The 17,442-nt window shown below is 40.7% G+C and overlaps 1 protein-coding gene across 1 annotated transcript; it reads left to right on the top strand.

Annotated features, from left to right (window-relative positions):
- Positions 1-1,082: 1,082 nt before the first annotated feature.
- On the top strand, positions 1,083-12,844 carry ITM2A (integral membrane protein 2A). The gene is made up of 6 exons (XM_033137098.1): positions 1,083-1,254; positions 6,634-6,765; positions 8,131-8,319; positions 9,531-9,641; positions 10,576-10,726; positions 11,356-12,844. Exons 1-6 carry the CDS (start codon positions 1,171-1,173, stop codon positions 11,442-11,444), a joined length of 756 nt encoding a protein of 251 aa, XP_032992989.1. The 5' UTR covers positions 1,083-1,170; the 3' UTR covers positions 11,445-12,844.
- The last annotated feature ends 4,598 nt before the right edge of the window (positions 12,845-17,442 follow it).

Genomic DNA, 17,442 nt, shown 5'->3' with positions numbered 1-17,442 from the left:
CATGGGTGTAGAGAGGCTATATGTTGGATGGGGGAGGGCGCAGAACCATGTTATCTGCAGCACGATTGGTCAGTTAATTAAACACTTTTATTTATTTACTTGATGGAGGGGCAGTTGCACCCCCTTGGCTATGTCCATGGATCTGCCCCCCCAAAAGAAAGTGGATGGGTATTGCCATTCAAATAGTGCATGTGTGCTGCATCATGTGATTGATTGTGCAGGGTGGGGCTTACCTGTGCCCCACCCCCAGTATTTTATTCAAGTTTGCATCCCCCCTTGCAGAATTTTTTTTAAGATTTATTGAGAGGGCAGTAATGCCACTTGTGTGTAGCAAACATAGGGACGGGTGAATCTTGTCCATTTCGGTTCATCTGAGTTTCCAGTATTAAATCATTTCCACATATTCTTGAAGTGCTTCTAAACAGAATGTATGTAAAGGTAAAGGCACCCCTGACCATTAGGTCCAGTCGTGTCCGACTCAGGTTGCGGCGCTCATCTCGTGTTACTGGGGGAGGGAGCCAGCATACAGCTTCCGGGTCAGGTGGCCAGCATGACAAAGCAGCTTCTGGTGAACCAGAGCAGCGCACGGAAACGCCGTTTACCTTCCTGCCGTAGCGGTACCTATTTATCTACTTGCACTTTTGACATGCTTTCGAACTGCTAGGTGGGCAGGAGCTGAGACCGAGCAACAGGAGCTCACCCCTTCGCGGGATTCGAACTGCCAACCTTCTGATCAGCAAGCCCTAGGCTCTGTGGTTTAACCCACAGCGCCACCCGCGTCATGTATACACAAAAACACACACAAATTAATTGTTTATGTATATGTATATATATACACACACACACAAATTAATTTTGTGTGTTTGTGCGCGTGTGTGCCCATTCTCACATTGCGCGCGTTTCAGTCTCAGCCAGCACGTTTCGCTGCCGGGAGAGGGAGACTTTGAGGTGGTTGTTGTTGTTTTTTTAACCTAAGCCTGACTCTTTTTATCTTTACCGCGTTAGGCCCCGCCCTTCCATCTAGGTGGCCGACCGAGAGGCCCTAGCGGCGCTAGTGGCAGCGGCAGCAGCAGCAACAGCAACAGAAAGAACCGGAGCGGAGCGAACTACGACGCCCGCGTGAGAAGCGGAGGCCCGGCTACTGTCACAGGCGCCGTCGCCACCGCCAACATGGTGAAGATATCTTTCCAGCCGCCCTTCGCCGGCAAAGACCAGTCCAAGAAGGAGGCGGCCGAGGCGCTGGTGGCTGACAAGGTGAGCGCGGGTCGAAGCTGCGACGTCGGCCCGTGACCGGCCGCCCTTTAATCTCCCTTCCCCCACCGGCGCCATTTTGTGGCGGCGGCAGAGGAACGGGAATTAGAAGGGAAGTAAAAACACACGACGAAGAGTGCGAGGCGGGGGGGGGGCGCAGCGGGAGCGCTCCCTCCACCAGCACTAGCACCCCAATAACGCACCTTCGGGGCGCAAAATAATGGCGCCGCTGCCTTGGCGAAGTCGTCTTTGCTTTAACCCCAAAGGCAGCCCCATTCCTAAGCCTCCCTTGGCCACTTAAGAGACCGGGTGGGAGGTCCTGTCATCTCTAGCCGGGCAGCCCATCCGCCTTTTCAGACTCACACACACCCATCTGCCCCCCTTATTTAAACCCATTTCGCAATCGGCCACCTGCCTTGGATCAGACCCCCCTAGCTGTTCTAGCCTGCACCTGCATTAGGCGCGTATAAAGTGTGTGATAATGATAATACTAAGAATAATAATACACAACAGCCCCTGTCTGCAGACTCATACTCCCAAAAAAACAGGGCACCAAAAAAGAGAGAGAGAGGAAGTGATGGTCACTGTGGTGGTTTTAAGGGTAAGGGGAGAATTAATGCTGCTGCTGCTGCTGCTGCTGCTGCTGCTTGTGGTTTGGATTGTAAAACTGCCTTGAGTGTATGTGAGATTTCAGTAATTGTTGCTGGGTTGTTGTTTTTTAAGAACAATAGCAGTAAAACATAATATTTTCTGCTGTGTTTGGGTGTAGTGTGCTGGTTTGTGACTTGCCTTAGTCCAACACCTGCTACCTAGCAGTGGTTTAGTTGTGGAGTAGCCGGCTGCAAGCATCCCAGACACTGCACCTAAAAAAAAAGATGCTGGTGTTCCATAGCACAATGGTATGGCAGAAGATTTGACTGAAGAGGCTGCCAGGTTTTAATCCCATGCCTCTCCAGCTACATAAAGGATCTCCGCTAGCATGTGCAAGACATTTGCCTGAGATCCCGAGACACTGTAGTTTAAGCTGACATTGATTCTAAGTCCACCGGTTAAAAGTGCAGAAGTAGGTCACACCCATGCGTGTAGGGGGGGGGGGGTTGCACCTGTGTAAATGTACCTGTTCATTATGGGGGTTTCTACTTTAGCACTCTGTGTTCAGAGTCATCTTCCCTTAGTATCTCGAAGGACCTCAAGGTGGTATACATGTTATCCGACCCCCATTTTACCCTCACAACAACCCTGTGATAGAGGTTAGGCTGGGAGATGGTGACTACTCCATTGTCACCAAATAAGCGTCATGACTCGGGGGGGGGGGATTGAAATCCAAGTCCCCTAGGTCCAACATTCTAACCACTACACCACACAGCTGAGGTTTAACACACAGTGGTCCTTTGCCTGTTTCATAGTTGCCCTAAGTATTGTGTTGGTGGGTTTTGCTTATTTACATTAGGATAGCTAGTGTCTTTTTCTGCCCAGATGATCTTTTTTTGTGTTTTCCTGCACAAAAGTTGTGACTCATTCTCAATTTAAAGAAGTAGTTGATTGACAGTGCATATGTTTGTACATGATTGCATTTGAAAATGGTTGCAAACATGTACTGGGGAGCTGCAGGCAGTTGAACATCACATTGTGGCACAAACACTTGCTTCACATGTGATAGCTGTGTTCCACCTCTTACTTTGTAGCATGTAAAGCGACCTTGATTGCCTCAGTGCCAACAGATCTCTGCTTTATCCTCATGTTGGAAATAACTACACTTCCATTGCAGGATAGATCCAGGTAGTGGAAAGCTGGTTGACTGTAGCTCCCATATGATCACTGAATATTTTAAATCCTTAAGTTTCAGTAAAATCCACAATGCATTAGAAACTAAATGCAAGCTCTTAATAACATAATCTTAAATGTGGCCTTCTATCCCTGCCCATTTTTACCTGGGAGAAAGCTCACTAAATGCAGTGGGGCTTGTTTCTGATGAAAGATCTACATTTGATTGGTTTGCAGATACGTCTTGACTCTGATGGAGAGTTCATGCCTAAATTTGAGGCATGTGAGGGCCTAGTTCCAAAACTTTGAGTTTTCATTTATACAATAGTGTCTCAACATTACAGGTGATCCATATTTTATGGTTCTAAGCACATTTACATGGAAGCAAAATCTATAGGTGACCCCAATATTTCCCTTAGCAAAACATAATAAAGATAACCATCACATGCATCCTCCTCACCCAAGAGGAGTCTGACTAGACAACCTTGCCTAGTTTCCTGTCTAGCGGTCAAAAAACAGGTACGAGTGGTGTATAAATAGAATCCTTTCAAACATAAAATGGAAATGTTGCTTTGTTTTCACAGATGTTTCCTCTCTTCTTACTTTCATTTTAAGTGAAATAATTGAACAAATTATGTTCAAATGTGCCCGAACACTTATTTCCTACAAATTTCCAACAAGTGGCAGACCTGCTTTTTCTAGTGTTACAGTTCACTTTTGAGATTGTGCAAGCAAAAGCATTATGAGAAATTTGTTTTGCAATTCAGCAATTGTATTGGCATAATAATTCAGAGGGTGGAGGCTACTGATGACTAGCAAAGTTTATGCAACATCCCCGGTTTGGTTCCTGATAACCAGCCAAAGAACCTCCTGGAGCAGAGCGCCTGGGAAAGATTTCTTTGTGAGCCTTTAGGAGATGCTGCTAGGCTGGCTTGTAATAAATATGATAGGAACAGACCTGTCTTCAAATGCTGGGTTACTATGTAATCTCTGTAAAGCAGTGGTACAATGTAATGTGCCAAAAGGATGCAATGTGCCAAAGGGTACTCTTAATCTTCCCCGCCCCAACATTCAAAAGTTTCCCAGCCAGTTTATAGACTATGCATAACTAATTTTCCTATCTTCCTCTAATGATATAAACCACTTATTCTACTCCCACCTCTAGACATGACAGCAGCAGACATCCACTTGGCCTGGATCTGGCACTGATTTGTGTAGTTGAACCAATAGTCAGCTGAATAGACTGCTGAATAGACAATATTGGGCAAGTTATAAGGCAGCTTCATATGTTTAAACATGCAGCTATTAGTACTATAATGAAATTTTGCAGGTAGTTACTTGAAAAGAATGAATTGCTGTTTGGGATTGTGAGATAAGCCAATTAATGTGCAGGCTCACTTGTTATTAAGTATCAAGAAGACATGCATTACAGTTCCTTGGGCAGAAAGGAAATACTGTTGTGGCTGTTACATTCTAATACTAATTTTGCTATTTACTGCAGAATGCTAATTGTTTTGTTTATTGTTTTATTATCTGCAGTTTTGCAAAACTTATATTTGAACATACAGTTTTAACATTTTGAACCATCTAACATTGCATAAGAGTCAAAGGTCAAGTTTATTGCTTTCTGAATTTTTTTTCTGGTGGGCTAGGGGTGCAACTGTTTGTGTATTATCCTGTGTCTGGCACATTCAGAAGAATGTTTAGCTTTCCAGCTTCAGGGTTGTTGTCCCCCCCCCCCCCCAATTCACTGCGTTCCTTGCAAAAAGGGATGGGATAAAAATAGATGATTGTAAATATTTTGGTGTTCCTAATATTGGGATTTTCTGTAATACATCAAGTTGAATTAAACCAGGCTTTGACTGTACTAAAATATATATTTGTGCATGAAATTAAACTCTCTTGATTTCTGCAGTAGTACATGAGTAGTTGTCCCAAAAGCTGGTGTGGAAATAACCAGTGTTGCTAGTAATTCCTTGTGAACTGTGCAGGGGTTGTACATTTTATGATTGTACAGGTAGCACATTGGTGCCTGCTCTTTCCTTCGTTTACACTGGCTCAGTTAAAAGGCAGGTTACAACTTGACCACTTGGTGCCTGACTCTGAATTTTTCAAGATGCTTGGTTTCAACTAAATGACATAATTGAAGCTGGAAAAAGCATATTTGATTTCAACATGCTAGCATCAGATTTCAAGATGCTTGAGCAAACTAGTGAAATCTTCCTGGCTTGTACATACACATCTGAACACTTGATGAAGTTAACTACCTGTAGAGCAGAACCAAAATTGTATTAGACAAGTATATGGATTCTGAAACTTTACAACCCAAGCTACTAGCTTACTAAAAGTGCAAATATGTTTTGGCTGTTAGTATTGCCCTTTAAAAAAAGCCACATATCTAGCACTGTTAACTGGCATAATTGCTTCAACAGCATATTAGGTTCTCAGCACTAGAATATTATTTTGCATAGCAGAAGTTCTTCAGAATCTGCTAATGCTGCTTTTTCGATAGTTTATAGCTTGCTGTTCCTCTTCTAAATCTGAGGGTGGAGAGGTAAGGAAGAGGAATGTCTCATCTTGCCAATACTTTGAATACTTTTATAGTCCTACTATACTGATCGTTTGAGTCGACAAAGATCCTTGAAATGAGTTTAACATCTGAATTCCCTGTTTTAAATCTTAATATTTTTATCAAAAAAAAAATGAGCTTAGCTGAATGTTAAAAGCAAATGCCACACTGAAACCTCTCAGCTGATAATGCTCTTGAACAAACAAGGCTAACTATGCATGTTATTGTCATACTGCTTTTCTTTTTAGAATTATGGAAATAATATTCCTTTTGAAGTCACACACCTCATAAATATGATCTAACCTTGATGTTAGCAACTATGGATTGGAAGGCCATTGCAATATTGTGGTTTTGTGTAGATTTGCATTTAACCACAACCCCTTTAAATGCTCTTTGCCATAAATATGTGCAAGGAGCAAATGCTGTTGAATAAGTAAATTGACTTTTTATAACTTTAAAGAGTTATAGAAGCTATAACTCACAAATATTACTGAGGAACAGCTCCAATCACCCCTGACCATTGGCCGTGATATCTGGAACTGATGGGAATTGGAGTTCAACATTTGGAAGGCCATAGGTTCCCCATCCCTGTCTAACACTTAAGGGAGAATTGCCTTGGGAGGGAAGCGAACAATGAGCTTAATTATGTTAAGGGAAGTTTAAAATGTGAAACTTTATTTTTGCAGCCCAGTAGGCAAAATTCACTGTAGTATCATTCTGTAAGTTAACAGGAGGCACAAATCCATCTGTAGTTTTTTAAAGGCTATTCACTGTTTGTGTTTAAAGCAGGTACTATGGCATCCTTGTTTTAAACACAAACAAAAGGCTCAAAACACGTTCCATTCTCCTATGAATGAAATATAGGTGTACTATGGCATCTTGTGTCAAACATTTCTCAAGGGTGTTGTCTGGCACTTGGCTTTCACCTTGAAGTGTGATGTCATCCTGAGTCAAGGTGAGGGGTAATTAGTTAAAGATAATATTGTCTCCAAGACAACAAATAATTTAAGTTCTCTCTCTCTCTCTCTCTTTCTCACTCTGTCTCTCAGGATCCAGAAGTTGGAACACATGGCCATGAAAGTTCATCTGGAAGATGTCTGCTGACTCTTTTGGGTCTTGCACTTATATTAGCAGGAGTGGTGGTTGGTGGAGCCTGCATCTATAAGTACTTCATGCCAAGGGTAATGGAAAGACAACCCTCTTTTTCCTTTTTTTTTCCTTTTGCAGAAAAAATTGACAAAGCAAATAGAAGCATACAAAATAAGCAAAATATTCCACACAGTGTAAGCATGATACGTAACCGAATTGGAATATGGGTCTAAACTTAGATCTGCACCTCAAAGTTGTGGCACCGAGGAAGCTCAAAACTTAAAAAGTGAATATGCCTGGATTCCTCTCATGTTTGTGACTGGGAGAGCCAGAGTTATCTTGCTGAACTGAGGCCTCAGTCCTGGGAGCCATCTTCTTGGCTCTCCCCCTCTTTGTCCTTGTACTGTGACAGGCCCCATGGAATCCTGTGAGATCCTTGGGTCTTGTAGGATCTCGGATGTATCTGAAGCTTCCATGTCTGCCTCAGTAGGACTGGCATTCTTGGCAGTTCTGCTGCTTGCCATTATTTGGGTGCCAGACTATGCACTAAAGCATCCTCAGATGGTAAGCTGGCCTTGGACATCTTAGTGATGGTGGGGACCAAGTCTTGTCTTCCTGCCCCCCACCAAAATATTTTTTAAAAAATATGCAGTAAATTTCAAAACTTTTTTTTAACTGTGTGATTGTAGCAGATCTGCTATTTTCTTGAAGGACTTTGCAAACACAACTTGAACTGCTGTGAGCTTATACATTAACAGAATATATATAGGCCACGTGTTCTGAACAAAGTATAATAGACAAAACATTGAGTCAGGAGGAATTTGTGGAAAGGAAATGTTTAATACAAGTATTTGTTACAACAGTGCCATCACAATTCACACATAGAAAGTCACCTTTTCCGCTTTTCTGCACCAGTCTTGCACATATATTTTACAAGGGGTTAGGTGCAATTGGAATGTCATTTATTACAGTTCTCCCATGCATCCGATGAAATGGAGAAATGCCTTCCTCTAATAAACTGAAAAGACTAAAAAAAATTGTGAAACATTCGTTCCACATTAACTTCAAAAATTACAGCATCTTTGTTGGAAAACAACAAACTTGGAAGTAATTTGTATTTCTTTGCATATACCTCTTACACCCCTCTGATTTTTTTTGAACTGTAATTAAATGACTTTATTGCAACTAACAGATCCACAAAAAACACTTGCCCTCATTAGATTTTATTTGCCTAATATTGATTTTATTTCAAGTCACACTACAGAAGTGGAAAGCTAAAATGCATTATGATTGTGGCAAACCAATGCTGGGTTGTACCCAGCTAAGTTATACTTGAAGTAGACCCATTGAAATTAACAGACCCAAGTTAATAATTTTAAATGGGCCTGCTCTAAATAGCACTGGATAATCTGTCCCTAAAAGAAGTCTCATAATTGATTACTGTGATTTATTTTTAGCGCACAATGATGCGTGGGCAAATGTGTTATGCAGGAGAGGATCAGCAAGAGCAGGCAGCCGAACCCTACTTCTTGCCCATTGCTGAAGAAGCTGACATTCGTGAGGATGACAATATTGCCATCATTCAGGTTCCTGTTCCAAAATTCTCTGACAGTGATCCTGCAGCTATCGTTCATGACTTTGAAAGGGTGAGTTGATCCAAGTCTAGAACTTCTTTTTACACCATCTGTTGAGTTTTCATAATTGGCAACACAAAAAACAAACACCCTCATCACTCTACATCAAATAACAGAATTAATGATAGCAACAGCTAGCCTCGTTGCTTGCTTTAATTTTGGTTCACCTGGTGCAAGTTAGTACAAGCACATAATTCACAGCTTCAACTTACTGGCCACTAGTCTTGCCTAAAGAAATCAGGGATGTTTCTCCTTTTTTGAGTCCTAATTTTTTGTGTTAAATTGTCCATTATTAGTCCCCCACCCTTTTTAAAATGCAGTCCCTTTACATTTCAGGTAGCAGCTTCTGAGGGTGTATACTTGTGTTAGGAAAAGTTGTGGTGGGAAGTTTGGGAGCTACCATTTCAAGGAAGAGGGAAACGAAAGACTAAGGTGGAGAGTGTGGATCACATGTGGATATATCACAGGCTGGCAGTTCCCACCCCTGCTGTAGCCTGTTCACTGGTAGCAGTTATTCATTATCATGTATAGGTTTAAGAAAGTGCCTTAATCCAGGGTGAATATAGGTTGAAACTTTGTGCTGAAAGACTGAATGCAATAGTAATGGTGATCCTGGATATGGGCTGGTGCCTTACATTCCGTAACAGTAGTGTTCTGGCTGTAACTGTGTTGAGATACATAGGTCTGCCATGCTTTGCAGTCTATAATTCTATGTAATTTTTAAGAGTATGAATGTAACCATGCAAAGCCGCTATTTAGCATTTTTGCTTGCCAAAATAAAGATTCTCTTGCTCCATTAGAAAGGACTTTCTCTGTGTTGGAAGGGAGCCTTTTGATAAATCCCAATACTTGAAATTTTATTGCTTCTCTTCAAATCAGTTACATAATTTCATTGATTTAATCTGTAAAGCGCTTGGAACATTTTTATACGAACTAATTTGAAAACAATGACTTGGGTCGTAACATGACTTAAGGAAATTAAGTGAAGGAAAGTTTTCTGCCCCCTCTTCCCACTTATACTCACTCATTAAGACTCCTAAACTGCCTCTCTAGAGGGTTGGGGAACCCTCTTGAATAATGTGGAACTGATCACACGGAGCTGCTGGAAAAAGGAGATGGAAATATTTCCTTCTCGAGATTCCTTCAGTTATCTTAGAGACCAAGACAACAGGCGTATTAAAGTATGTATTCAAATTACTAAGATTTCTTGTTTCTTCTTGCAGCTCCTGACTGCCTACCTTGATCTGCAGCTGGGTAACTGCTATGTGATCCCTCTGAACACGTCCATTGTTATGCCACCACGGAATCTGATGGACCTCTTTTCAAAATTAACGGTTTGCATTGTTATATTTCAGTGTAACATGGGGAAGTGTTTTTTTTCTATGAAGACAGTGAAATGTACCGGTATTCTTGCTTATCAATGGTATCTTTTCTTCAGCAATAGCTTTCTTTAGGTGGCACATAGCTTGCTTATGAAAAGACTGTTGATGGCCAGTGTTGGTTGACTACTGGCTTATTGAGAGCATCTGTATCACTGATGCCGAAAGTATGAACATTGTTTCCACTATGATGCATGTAATGTTTTTATTCACGTCACACAGAATTCATAGGCAGAGATAAGACAAGCCTAACTATGTCTAGACCTTTTTACTTGCATTTAGATGAGGGCAGCTGGTGAGACTGAATAGATCTCTACTTAACTTTGTTACAAGCCCAGGCAAGGGCTGCATCCTAAATCAAGCATACTTAAATAGTAAACTCCATTAAAATGAGACTTACTTTCAAGTGGATTGGTGCAGGGAGCCTTTTTCAGTCTAAGGTTCACATTCACTTCTGGGCAGCCTGGAAGCCAGATGCCAGCAGGGGGTGGAGTAATGGATTTAACGACTACCTTTGTACAGGAGACGACATTCTAGCCATGCAAAAGTCAGAGGCTTACACACACACACACACACACACACCATACAAGGAAGCAAGAGAAATTATCGTCGTTCATTGACAAATCCTTCTTCAAAAATTTCCATCAAATGCATTTGGTAGGAACTCCTAGAAACATGACCCCAAGGAATAACTTCTTGTGAACAAGGTCTGGGCACACTATCTGCAATAAATCTTGCTTTAATCATCTGAAGTTTCACTTACTCAGATTCCACATGCATAGCTGCTCCCTTTATTTAAAGTTCCTTTGCAAATGTGAATCTTCTTCTTTGGGTATTGAAAAAAAGAATTGCAAATGTTCATATTGGTGATATTTGTGTTTTTCCACAGACTGGTTCCTATTTGCCTCAGACTTACCTTGTTCGTGAAGAAATGGTTGTGACAGAAAAGATTGATAATGTGTCAGATCTGGGCATTTTCATTTACCAGCTCTGTGTAGGGAAGGAAACTTTCAGGCTTCAGCACAGAGATAAGACCATTGGTGAGTATTTTCAACTGAGAATCTAAACTTAGCTTATCTTAAGTAGGAAAAAATAAAATCTAAAAATCTCCTGTAAGCTTCCTGAAAGAGTTTTACTTGATAAATCTATCTAGTTTTTTCTTTTTAAAATTTTCCTTTAATAGAAAAGGCTTTTTCTTTCTAAGGTTACATATGGGAAAGTGTAGGTACATAGTGAGACTAAATCATTAAATTAATCTGGTGAAAAGTCAAAGTTAACCCCTCTAGCAGCAGTTCAAGCATGAATATTCTGATAAAGTCAGAAATTTAAGATTGTTCAGAATCTAAAAATGTTAGAACAGTTAGCTGCATTGGTGTCTTGCTTGATGGTATTTTGGAAGTACCGGTATTTGGTTCAGTATTTAGCTAGTGAAATATGGGAAACTTCACACAGTGGCTCATTTCCAGGGTAGGAAAATTGTTTGTACCCAACCTGCACATCACTATCCCTAACACTGCTTCCAGAATTGCATTTTCCTGGTTTTAAATCAATAGATACATTCAGCTTGGCACATACAGCCATAAACAAACTACCCAGGAAATAGATCTTCTATCTGAAATCTTCATATACTGTTCAGCATTAATTGTTTTTGTGTTCTTCTCTTATTTAGGTGTCCAGAAACGCTCAGCTGAAAAGTGTCATTCAATCCGGCACTTTGAAAACTTGTTTGTTGTGGAAACCAGGATCTGTCAGCAGTGAAAAGTACAGGGCAGAAAGTGACAATCACACATCTTCATTAAGAAGTCGAAGCTTTATATCTTTATCTTCAGAATTAAAACATGCAGTGATAATCAAAACTTACGCTTTTTTGTGGATTGCTTAAATTTAAAAACAAAAGAAGGAAATTCCAAATTTACCATGATTTTTTCTTTGTGTCCCTGGTGTGGCTAAATTTTCTAAATAGCTTTCATTCACACTTGCTAACACAAAAGTGAATACCCTATACCCACCTGATTATCTGTTTCACAGCAGTCTTACACGTCTACTTGGAAGTCCTTATTTTGTTAAAAGAGACTTACTCCAAATTAAGTGTGTACGATTGAAGCCTCAAACTTATTTTAAAAAGGACTGCAAGTAGCAAATTCCTGCATAGAAATGTAGTCCAGTCAACACCTGACTCTTTACAGAATGTTGAAATTAACACATTAATATCTGGTTTGCACATTTATATGTAGCTCTGTAAGATTGCTCTACATTAAGTCAGGTAAGAAACTACATCAAGACTTCTAAGGTTGATTTGAACTTCATAGGAGAAGCATGTAAACTAACCTTGGTAATCATAAACATTTTTTCCCCATTTTGTGCAATTACTGTATTGAACTTGTATGTATATTTGGAATCTTCCCTGAGTTGACCTTAGTACTTCTTTATTTTGGTTCTTTGGTGATATTTAGTTATATATTCAGGAGCAGTTACTCTTTAAAAGCTTTTATGTTAGTATTTTGGCGCTGGACTGGTTTCAACATCTTTAATGCAAGCTTATGTAATTACAACCTGATTTGGCCCAATTGTCATTGTTTCTGTAGCTGTGAATTCCACCCCCCAAGCCTATATTTCAGAGAATAACTTCTTATAAGCACAGTAGCACTAAGACTGCAGTCAAAAGTATTATCTTTGCTTAAGAATGTGGTACACAATGGTAAAGGGATTGTTAGTGAGCTGCTAAGTTGAGTGTTTTGTATAAGGGACTTTATATTTCTCACAAATCCTGCAGCCCTCCAATAAATGTTTCTCTAAGATTATGGTGGTGGTCTCACTTTGTTGGCAATAAAAGTAATTGTGAGAGGGAATATTAATGCTGTCAAAATATTGGTAGCGTGACACTCCTGCGCTGAAACTGCTGTAGTCAAGAGCCATGTATTCTACAGTGCTTCAGAATGTTATATTAGGTGCAGAATCTAGTTTCCTGAGAAACTTAGGCTTTCAGGTTTGTGTTTTGCCATCATTGTTCTGAATTATAAGCAAAGATTTGTGTATCTCTAGAGCTAAAGGAGTGGAGGAATTGATCACAGGGTTTCCTTTTCTCTCATAGACTAACAAAGAATAAAGTATGTAAATTGTATATAGTTGGAGAATAAAGTATGCATCTGAGAGAGGCATGATTTAGCCTGCTGAATTCATTTATTCATGGGAGGGGTGGGAGGTGCTTGTGAATCCTGTTTACTTTTCCGTACACCAAATAAAGAAGCTGTCTGATAGGCTACTTTGTCCTTCATCCTTTAAATACAAATCCAAGTCCATCTTAAAAATTGATCTAGTGCACTGGACTTTTGCTGTCTGAAGTCTTGTGGTACTTTTCGTTTAAATATGGAAAGTGGTGCTCTTTAGTTACCTTTTGCCATGCAACACAAGTTAATAACTTACAGACCTTAGGTGATAGGAGCTTTAATTATATATCCCAGCCTGCCTCGGAGAATAAACACTCTCTAGTTCCAGAAACAGGTCTACTTTTTTATTTTTGCAGTATTTAGTATTATTATTTTTTAGTTTGTTATAGACATTCTGGTGGAGATAAGTACCCTTTCAAAAGCTGTTCATGGTTGTCACTGCCTGCCTATAGAATATTGGGTCATGGAGCCATTCTGCCTACAGGAACTACCTTTGTCTTTCCACAGTCAGTAGGTGCTCAAGAAGTGCTGCACTTTTTAATTACTTGATCCCTTTACCTACATCATCATCATCATCATTATTATTATTGATACCCCGTCCATCTGGCTGGGTTTCCCCAGCCACCTTTTATTTAGGTACTCCATGGTTGTAGGGAAGTAGCAGGTATCTACTGCTACAAGTGGTGGCTTGTTGGTAAAAATCAGCTAACTACTTACTTCAGGGTATCTGAAGAAGTGTGCATGCACACGAAAGCTCATACCAAGAACAAACTCAGTTGGTCTCTAAGGTGCTACTGGAAAGAATTTCCTATTTTGTTTCGACTATGGCAGACCAACACGGCTACCCACCTGTAACTACTTACTCCCCCTTTCCAAAAGCTGACATCTGCAAACAAATACACATGCTGGAACTGGAATGTTAACATTTGCACCTGTTGTATGTCAAGGCTGTTGCTTGCAAAACTCTCAAGGATGTAGCCTTGAGTTAGTGATTGTTATCCCTTACAAAATAGACATGCCACGTCCACTAGATGGCGAAGTAGGCAAGCTAAAGGTATTTTTGTTTTAAGCCTTCTAGCCTTTTAATGTTCTTGATCAGAGCATGCTTATGCTTCACACCAACTAATCTGGAAATATGTTTATGATACTCCAGGAAGCAACATATGATTCAGATTCATGCCTTTTGGAAGGGCAATGAAGGCCTATCATTTTCATAACATTTGGTGTAGATCCTTACCCGGCCCCCGGTCCACCCCAAAAACCAACATCATAAATTTTTGAAGAGCTTTCTGAATTGGAAGAGAATAGCTTTTTCAATCACTTTTTCTATTTGTACATTTTACTACATTATACTGGTCCTTCACACATTCCTCCCAAGGCCTTTTAAGCAACTTGCACTAAGTGGCCAAAGACATGCTATTAAGAGAATTCATGTAGTGAGATTGTCTTAAAAACCACAACTGGTTTTCACATCTTACATTATGTACTTCAGCAATAGCTGACTCTAGCAGAGCTTTTATTATACAGTCGTACCTTGCAAGCCGAAGGGAATCTGTTCCAGAAGTCCATTCAACTTCCAAGGTGTGGCTTCTGATTGGCTGCATGAGCCTTCTGCAGCCAATCAGAAGTTGCAGAAGCCCCACCAGACGTTTGCCTTCCAAAAGAACATTCGCAAACCGGAACACTCACTTCTGGGTTTGTGGTGTTCTGGAGCCAAAATGTTTGACTGCTAAGGCGTTCGTCAACCAAGGTATGACTGTAATGTGTGAAATGATCATAAGGGTTTCTTCTGCATTGAACACCCATGCTAAAAATGTGAATGAAAAGGTTTTTTTGCACTTTAATCTATTCACATATGTGTAGTAGTACAGTGGTCATTGGGATTATAGCTGAAGATACAGATTCTGAATGTACTCAAGCCTTTCTGTATTAGGTGAACCCTGGATTTCTTGGTGCCAGTAGGGAGGTGCTGTAGCTAAGTGACAGAGCCCATGCTTTGAAGGCAGAAGGTCTCATATTCAGAACACATCTTGAGGTGGGGTTGGCTGAAGACTCCAGTCTGAAATCCTGGAAGTGTCAACAATATTGGGGTGTGGGGAGAGAGAGTATTTCCATGTTTTTAAAAAATAGAAGCAACAACACATAAATTTAGGAACAGTGGAGTAGCTTTATCAATGAACTTGGGTAAGTGTGGCATGGAGCGAAAATAGAATAATTTGCCAATATGTGAATCAAGGCTGATTGATTGACAGGCTGGGGATTCAGGTCCTTGTAAGATTATACAGGCTGCTTATATCAAGCACATCTTCCAACAGTTTGACTTCACACTCCTCCATTGTCTCCCAAGACACTCAAATGCCAACAACTTTCTGCCAGGACATTTTACACCCATTTGTGCCGATTAATGCTGGGAGGGCTACAGTCTACATGGAAACTTTTCAGACTGCCATCTGGAAAGCTGCATGCACAAGACAAGCCAGCCTCTTGTGCACATTAGTGGTGCACTTGGAGATATGGTAACTGGAGCAAACAACTTGCAGAGAATATTCCAAAAGCAGTCTAGATTTCTTCATGTTAGGTTCTTGCGGCAGGGTGGGGGAGTAGCCTTTTATACCAAATCCAACTAACTCATGTTCTGCACAGCCTTATCCCACCATGGGGTGCTCCAGCTGTTTTGGACTGCAACGTACCAGTAAATCAACCAGCCACCATGGCAAATGGGTTTGTGATCCAAAATACCTGGAGGGCACCCAGGCAGGTCTGACCTGATTGGCAGAGGCTCTCCAGCATTTTGGGCAGCACCCCATTGGCAGTCTTATCTGGAGAGGCCAGGGATTGAACCTGGGACCCTCTGTGTGCAAGGCATGTGCTTACCACTGAGCTATGGCTCTTTCTAACACCACTTGTTTCAAAGCAATCTCTCTTGGTTCTGTAGTTTGCTCATGAAACCATCACACACACCCCTGGCCAGTTCAACTAGCCTTTCTGCAAACCATTTTGCCTGTCTTTTGCAAGTAGTTCATCAGACGTGCTCAAATGTGAGTTTAAATTTACATGTACTTTTTACACTTGTGGGGGATAAATCAGGCGACATCCGCCTATTTAAGGCTTTCAAGTAAGCAGCTCTTGACTTTTATAGGTAACACATTCAGCATTTATAAGAATTTCCTGAGTCACTGAGCTACTTCTATACTTCCTTTCTACCAACCACTGTACAGACACATTTTCCTCACCACTAAAAGCAATCTTTGCTGTGGAGGGTTGAGGACAGGAGTGCTTTATTGCAGGGGTTTTGGGCTGGATGACCCTCAGCATCCTTTCCAACTCTACAATTCTACGAAAATATTTCATTCACTCTTGTGTTTAAGTAAAGAGAGTTAAAGTGAGGAATATGGTTCACCTTTCAGTTGTTTCAAGGTATTCACACAATCCCTATAATTTTGTGAGGGTGGGCAATGTCTGTGAACTGCTCTGTGATCTTATGATGGAGGAAGGTATGTAAATCTAATAAATAATAATGTTACTGTACCTATTTTGCAGACGGAAGGCCCAAGGTTTTTCAAATTCCTAACAATGGAGTTGCCTCCTACTTGTGGATTTGGGCGACCTTTTGTTCTTTGCCATTTAGAATCTGGATTTCCAAGCTAAATTTTGAATGGGGTTTACTTCAAAAGTACACATGTATTTGTGGCATCTTTTTGAATTTGACAGGCACCAGTTCTCCTGTACTGTCCAATCTTAAATATTGTTGCATGCCATCTATCAACCAATTGTCTATTTCAGAGGTTCGCAAACTAGTCCGTGAAAAGGGCGTGGAATAGTAGAGATAATCAGTACTGAGAGAGAATTGCTGAACAAGCAATTTAAACTTCCTGCCATCACAGGTTACCTTCAGTTACAAAAAACAACAACCCCTTCATTGTGGTCTTTTGAGATGAGACTTTTTTTGCAGTAAACACAGCTAACTCTAAAAGGAAATATTCAGCAGAAAGCAACACACTCATTATGAAATGGTCTCAGAAGGTGCACTAATCTATGTTACTCCTAAGAAAATACAGTATTGCATAATACATTTGGATATCAAAATAGGCTGGTTAAAAACAGAGAGCCTTGCTGAATCAGACTGAAAAGCTTGTCTGCTTCAGCATCTACAACTATTAATAATGGCCAACCAGATGCTTCTGGGAAGCCTACAAATGCAACTACCTGTTGAGAAGGAGACTTCTGATCAAGTATACTCTGGTTCACAAAGACTTGTTCCACGCACAATTATTGCGAACAGTTTTGAGAAATCTGTTTGGACCAGTGTGCCATATCTTTATATAGAAGACATATGATATGTGCATGGAGTCACAAACTAATAAGAATCAAATAAGTGTTCCATGAACAGGAATGGTAAGAGTGGTAAGTCCCTGTCAAAGATCACTGAAATGGAGACATAATGCCTTTCCACAGTCAATATCCTACAAACATGAGATGATGGGTGCTCCAAGATGTCAGGAAATGGCCTCTACTCACAAGTAGAACCCTGGCAGAGACACATGCCCGACTGGCATGTTCCCTTCTTCCTGGGCGATCGTTCGGGAGTA

Source organism: Lacerta agilis, chromosome Z (assembly GCF_009819535.1).
Source record: "Lacerta agilis isolate rLacAgi1 chromosome Z, rLacAgi1.pri, whole genome shotgun sequence".
In the NCBI taxonomy this organism is placed as follows: Eukaryota; Metazoa; Chordata; class Lepidosauria; order Squamata; family Lacertidae; genus Lacerta; species Lacerta agilis.
Note: the sequence above shows the minus strand (reverse complement) of the source record. Positions and strands in the feature narration are given on the sequence as shown.

Excerpts from the sequence above, each read along its gene's own strand:
- ITM2A (XM_033137098.1), top strand. The coding sequence starts at position 1,171 with ATGGTGAAGATATCTTTCCAGCCGCCCTTCGCCGGCAAAGACCAGTCC. Across the intron at positions 6,766-8,130 it reads ATAAGTACTTCATGCCAAGG|CGCACAATGATGCGTGGGCA; the intron begins GTAATGGAAAGA and ends ATTTATTTTTAG. Across the intron at positions 9,642-10,575 it reads ACCTCTTTTCAAAATTAACG|ACTGGTTCCTATTTGCCTCA; the intron begins GTTTGCATTGTT and ends GTTTTTCCACAG.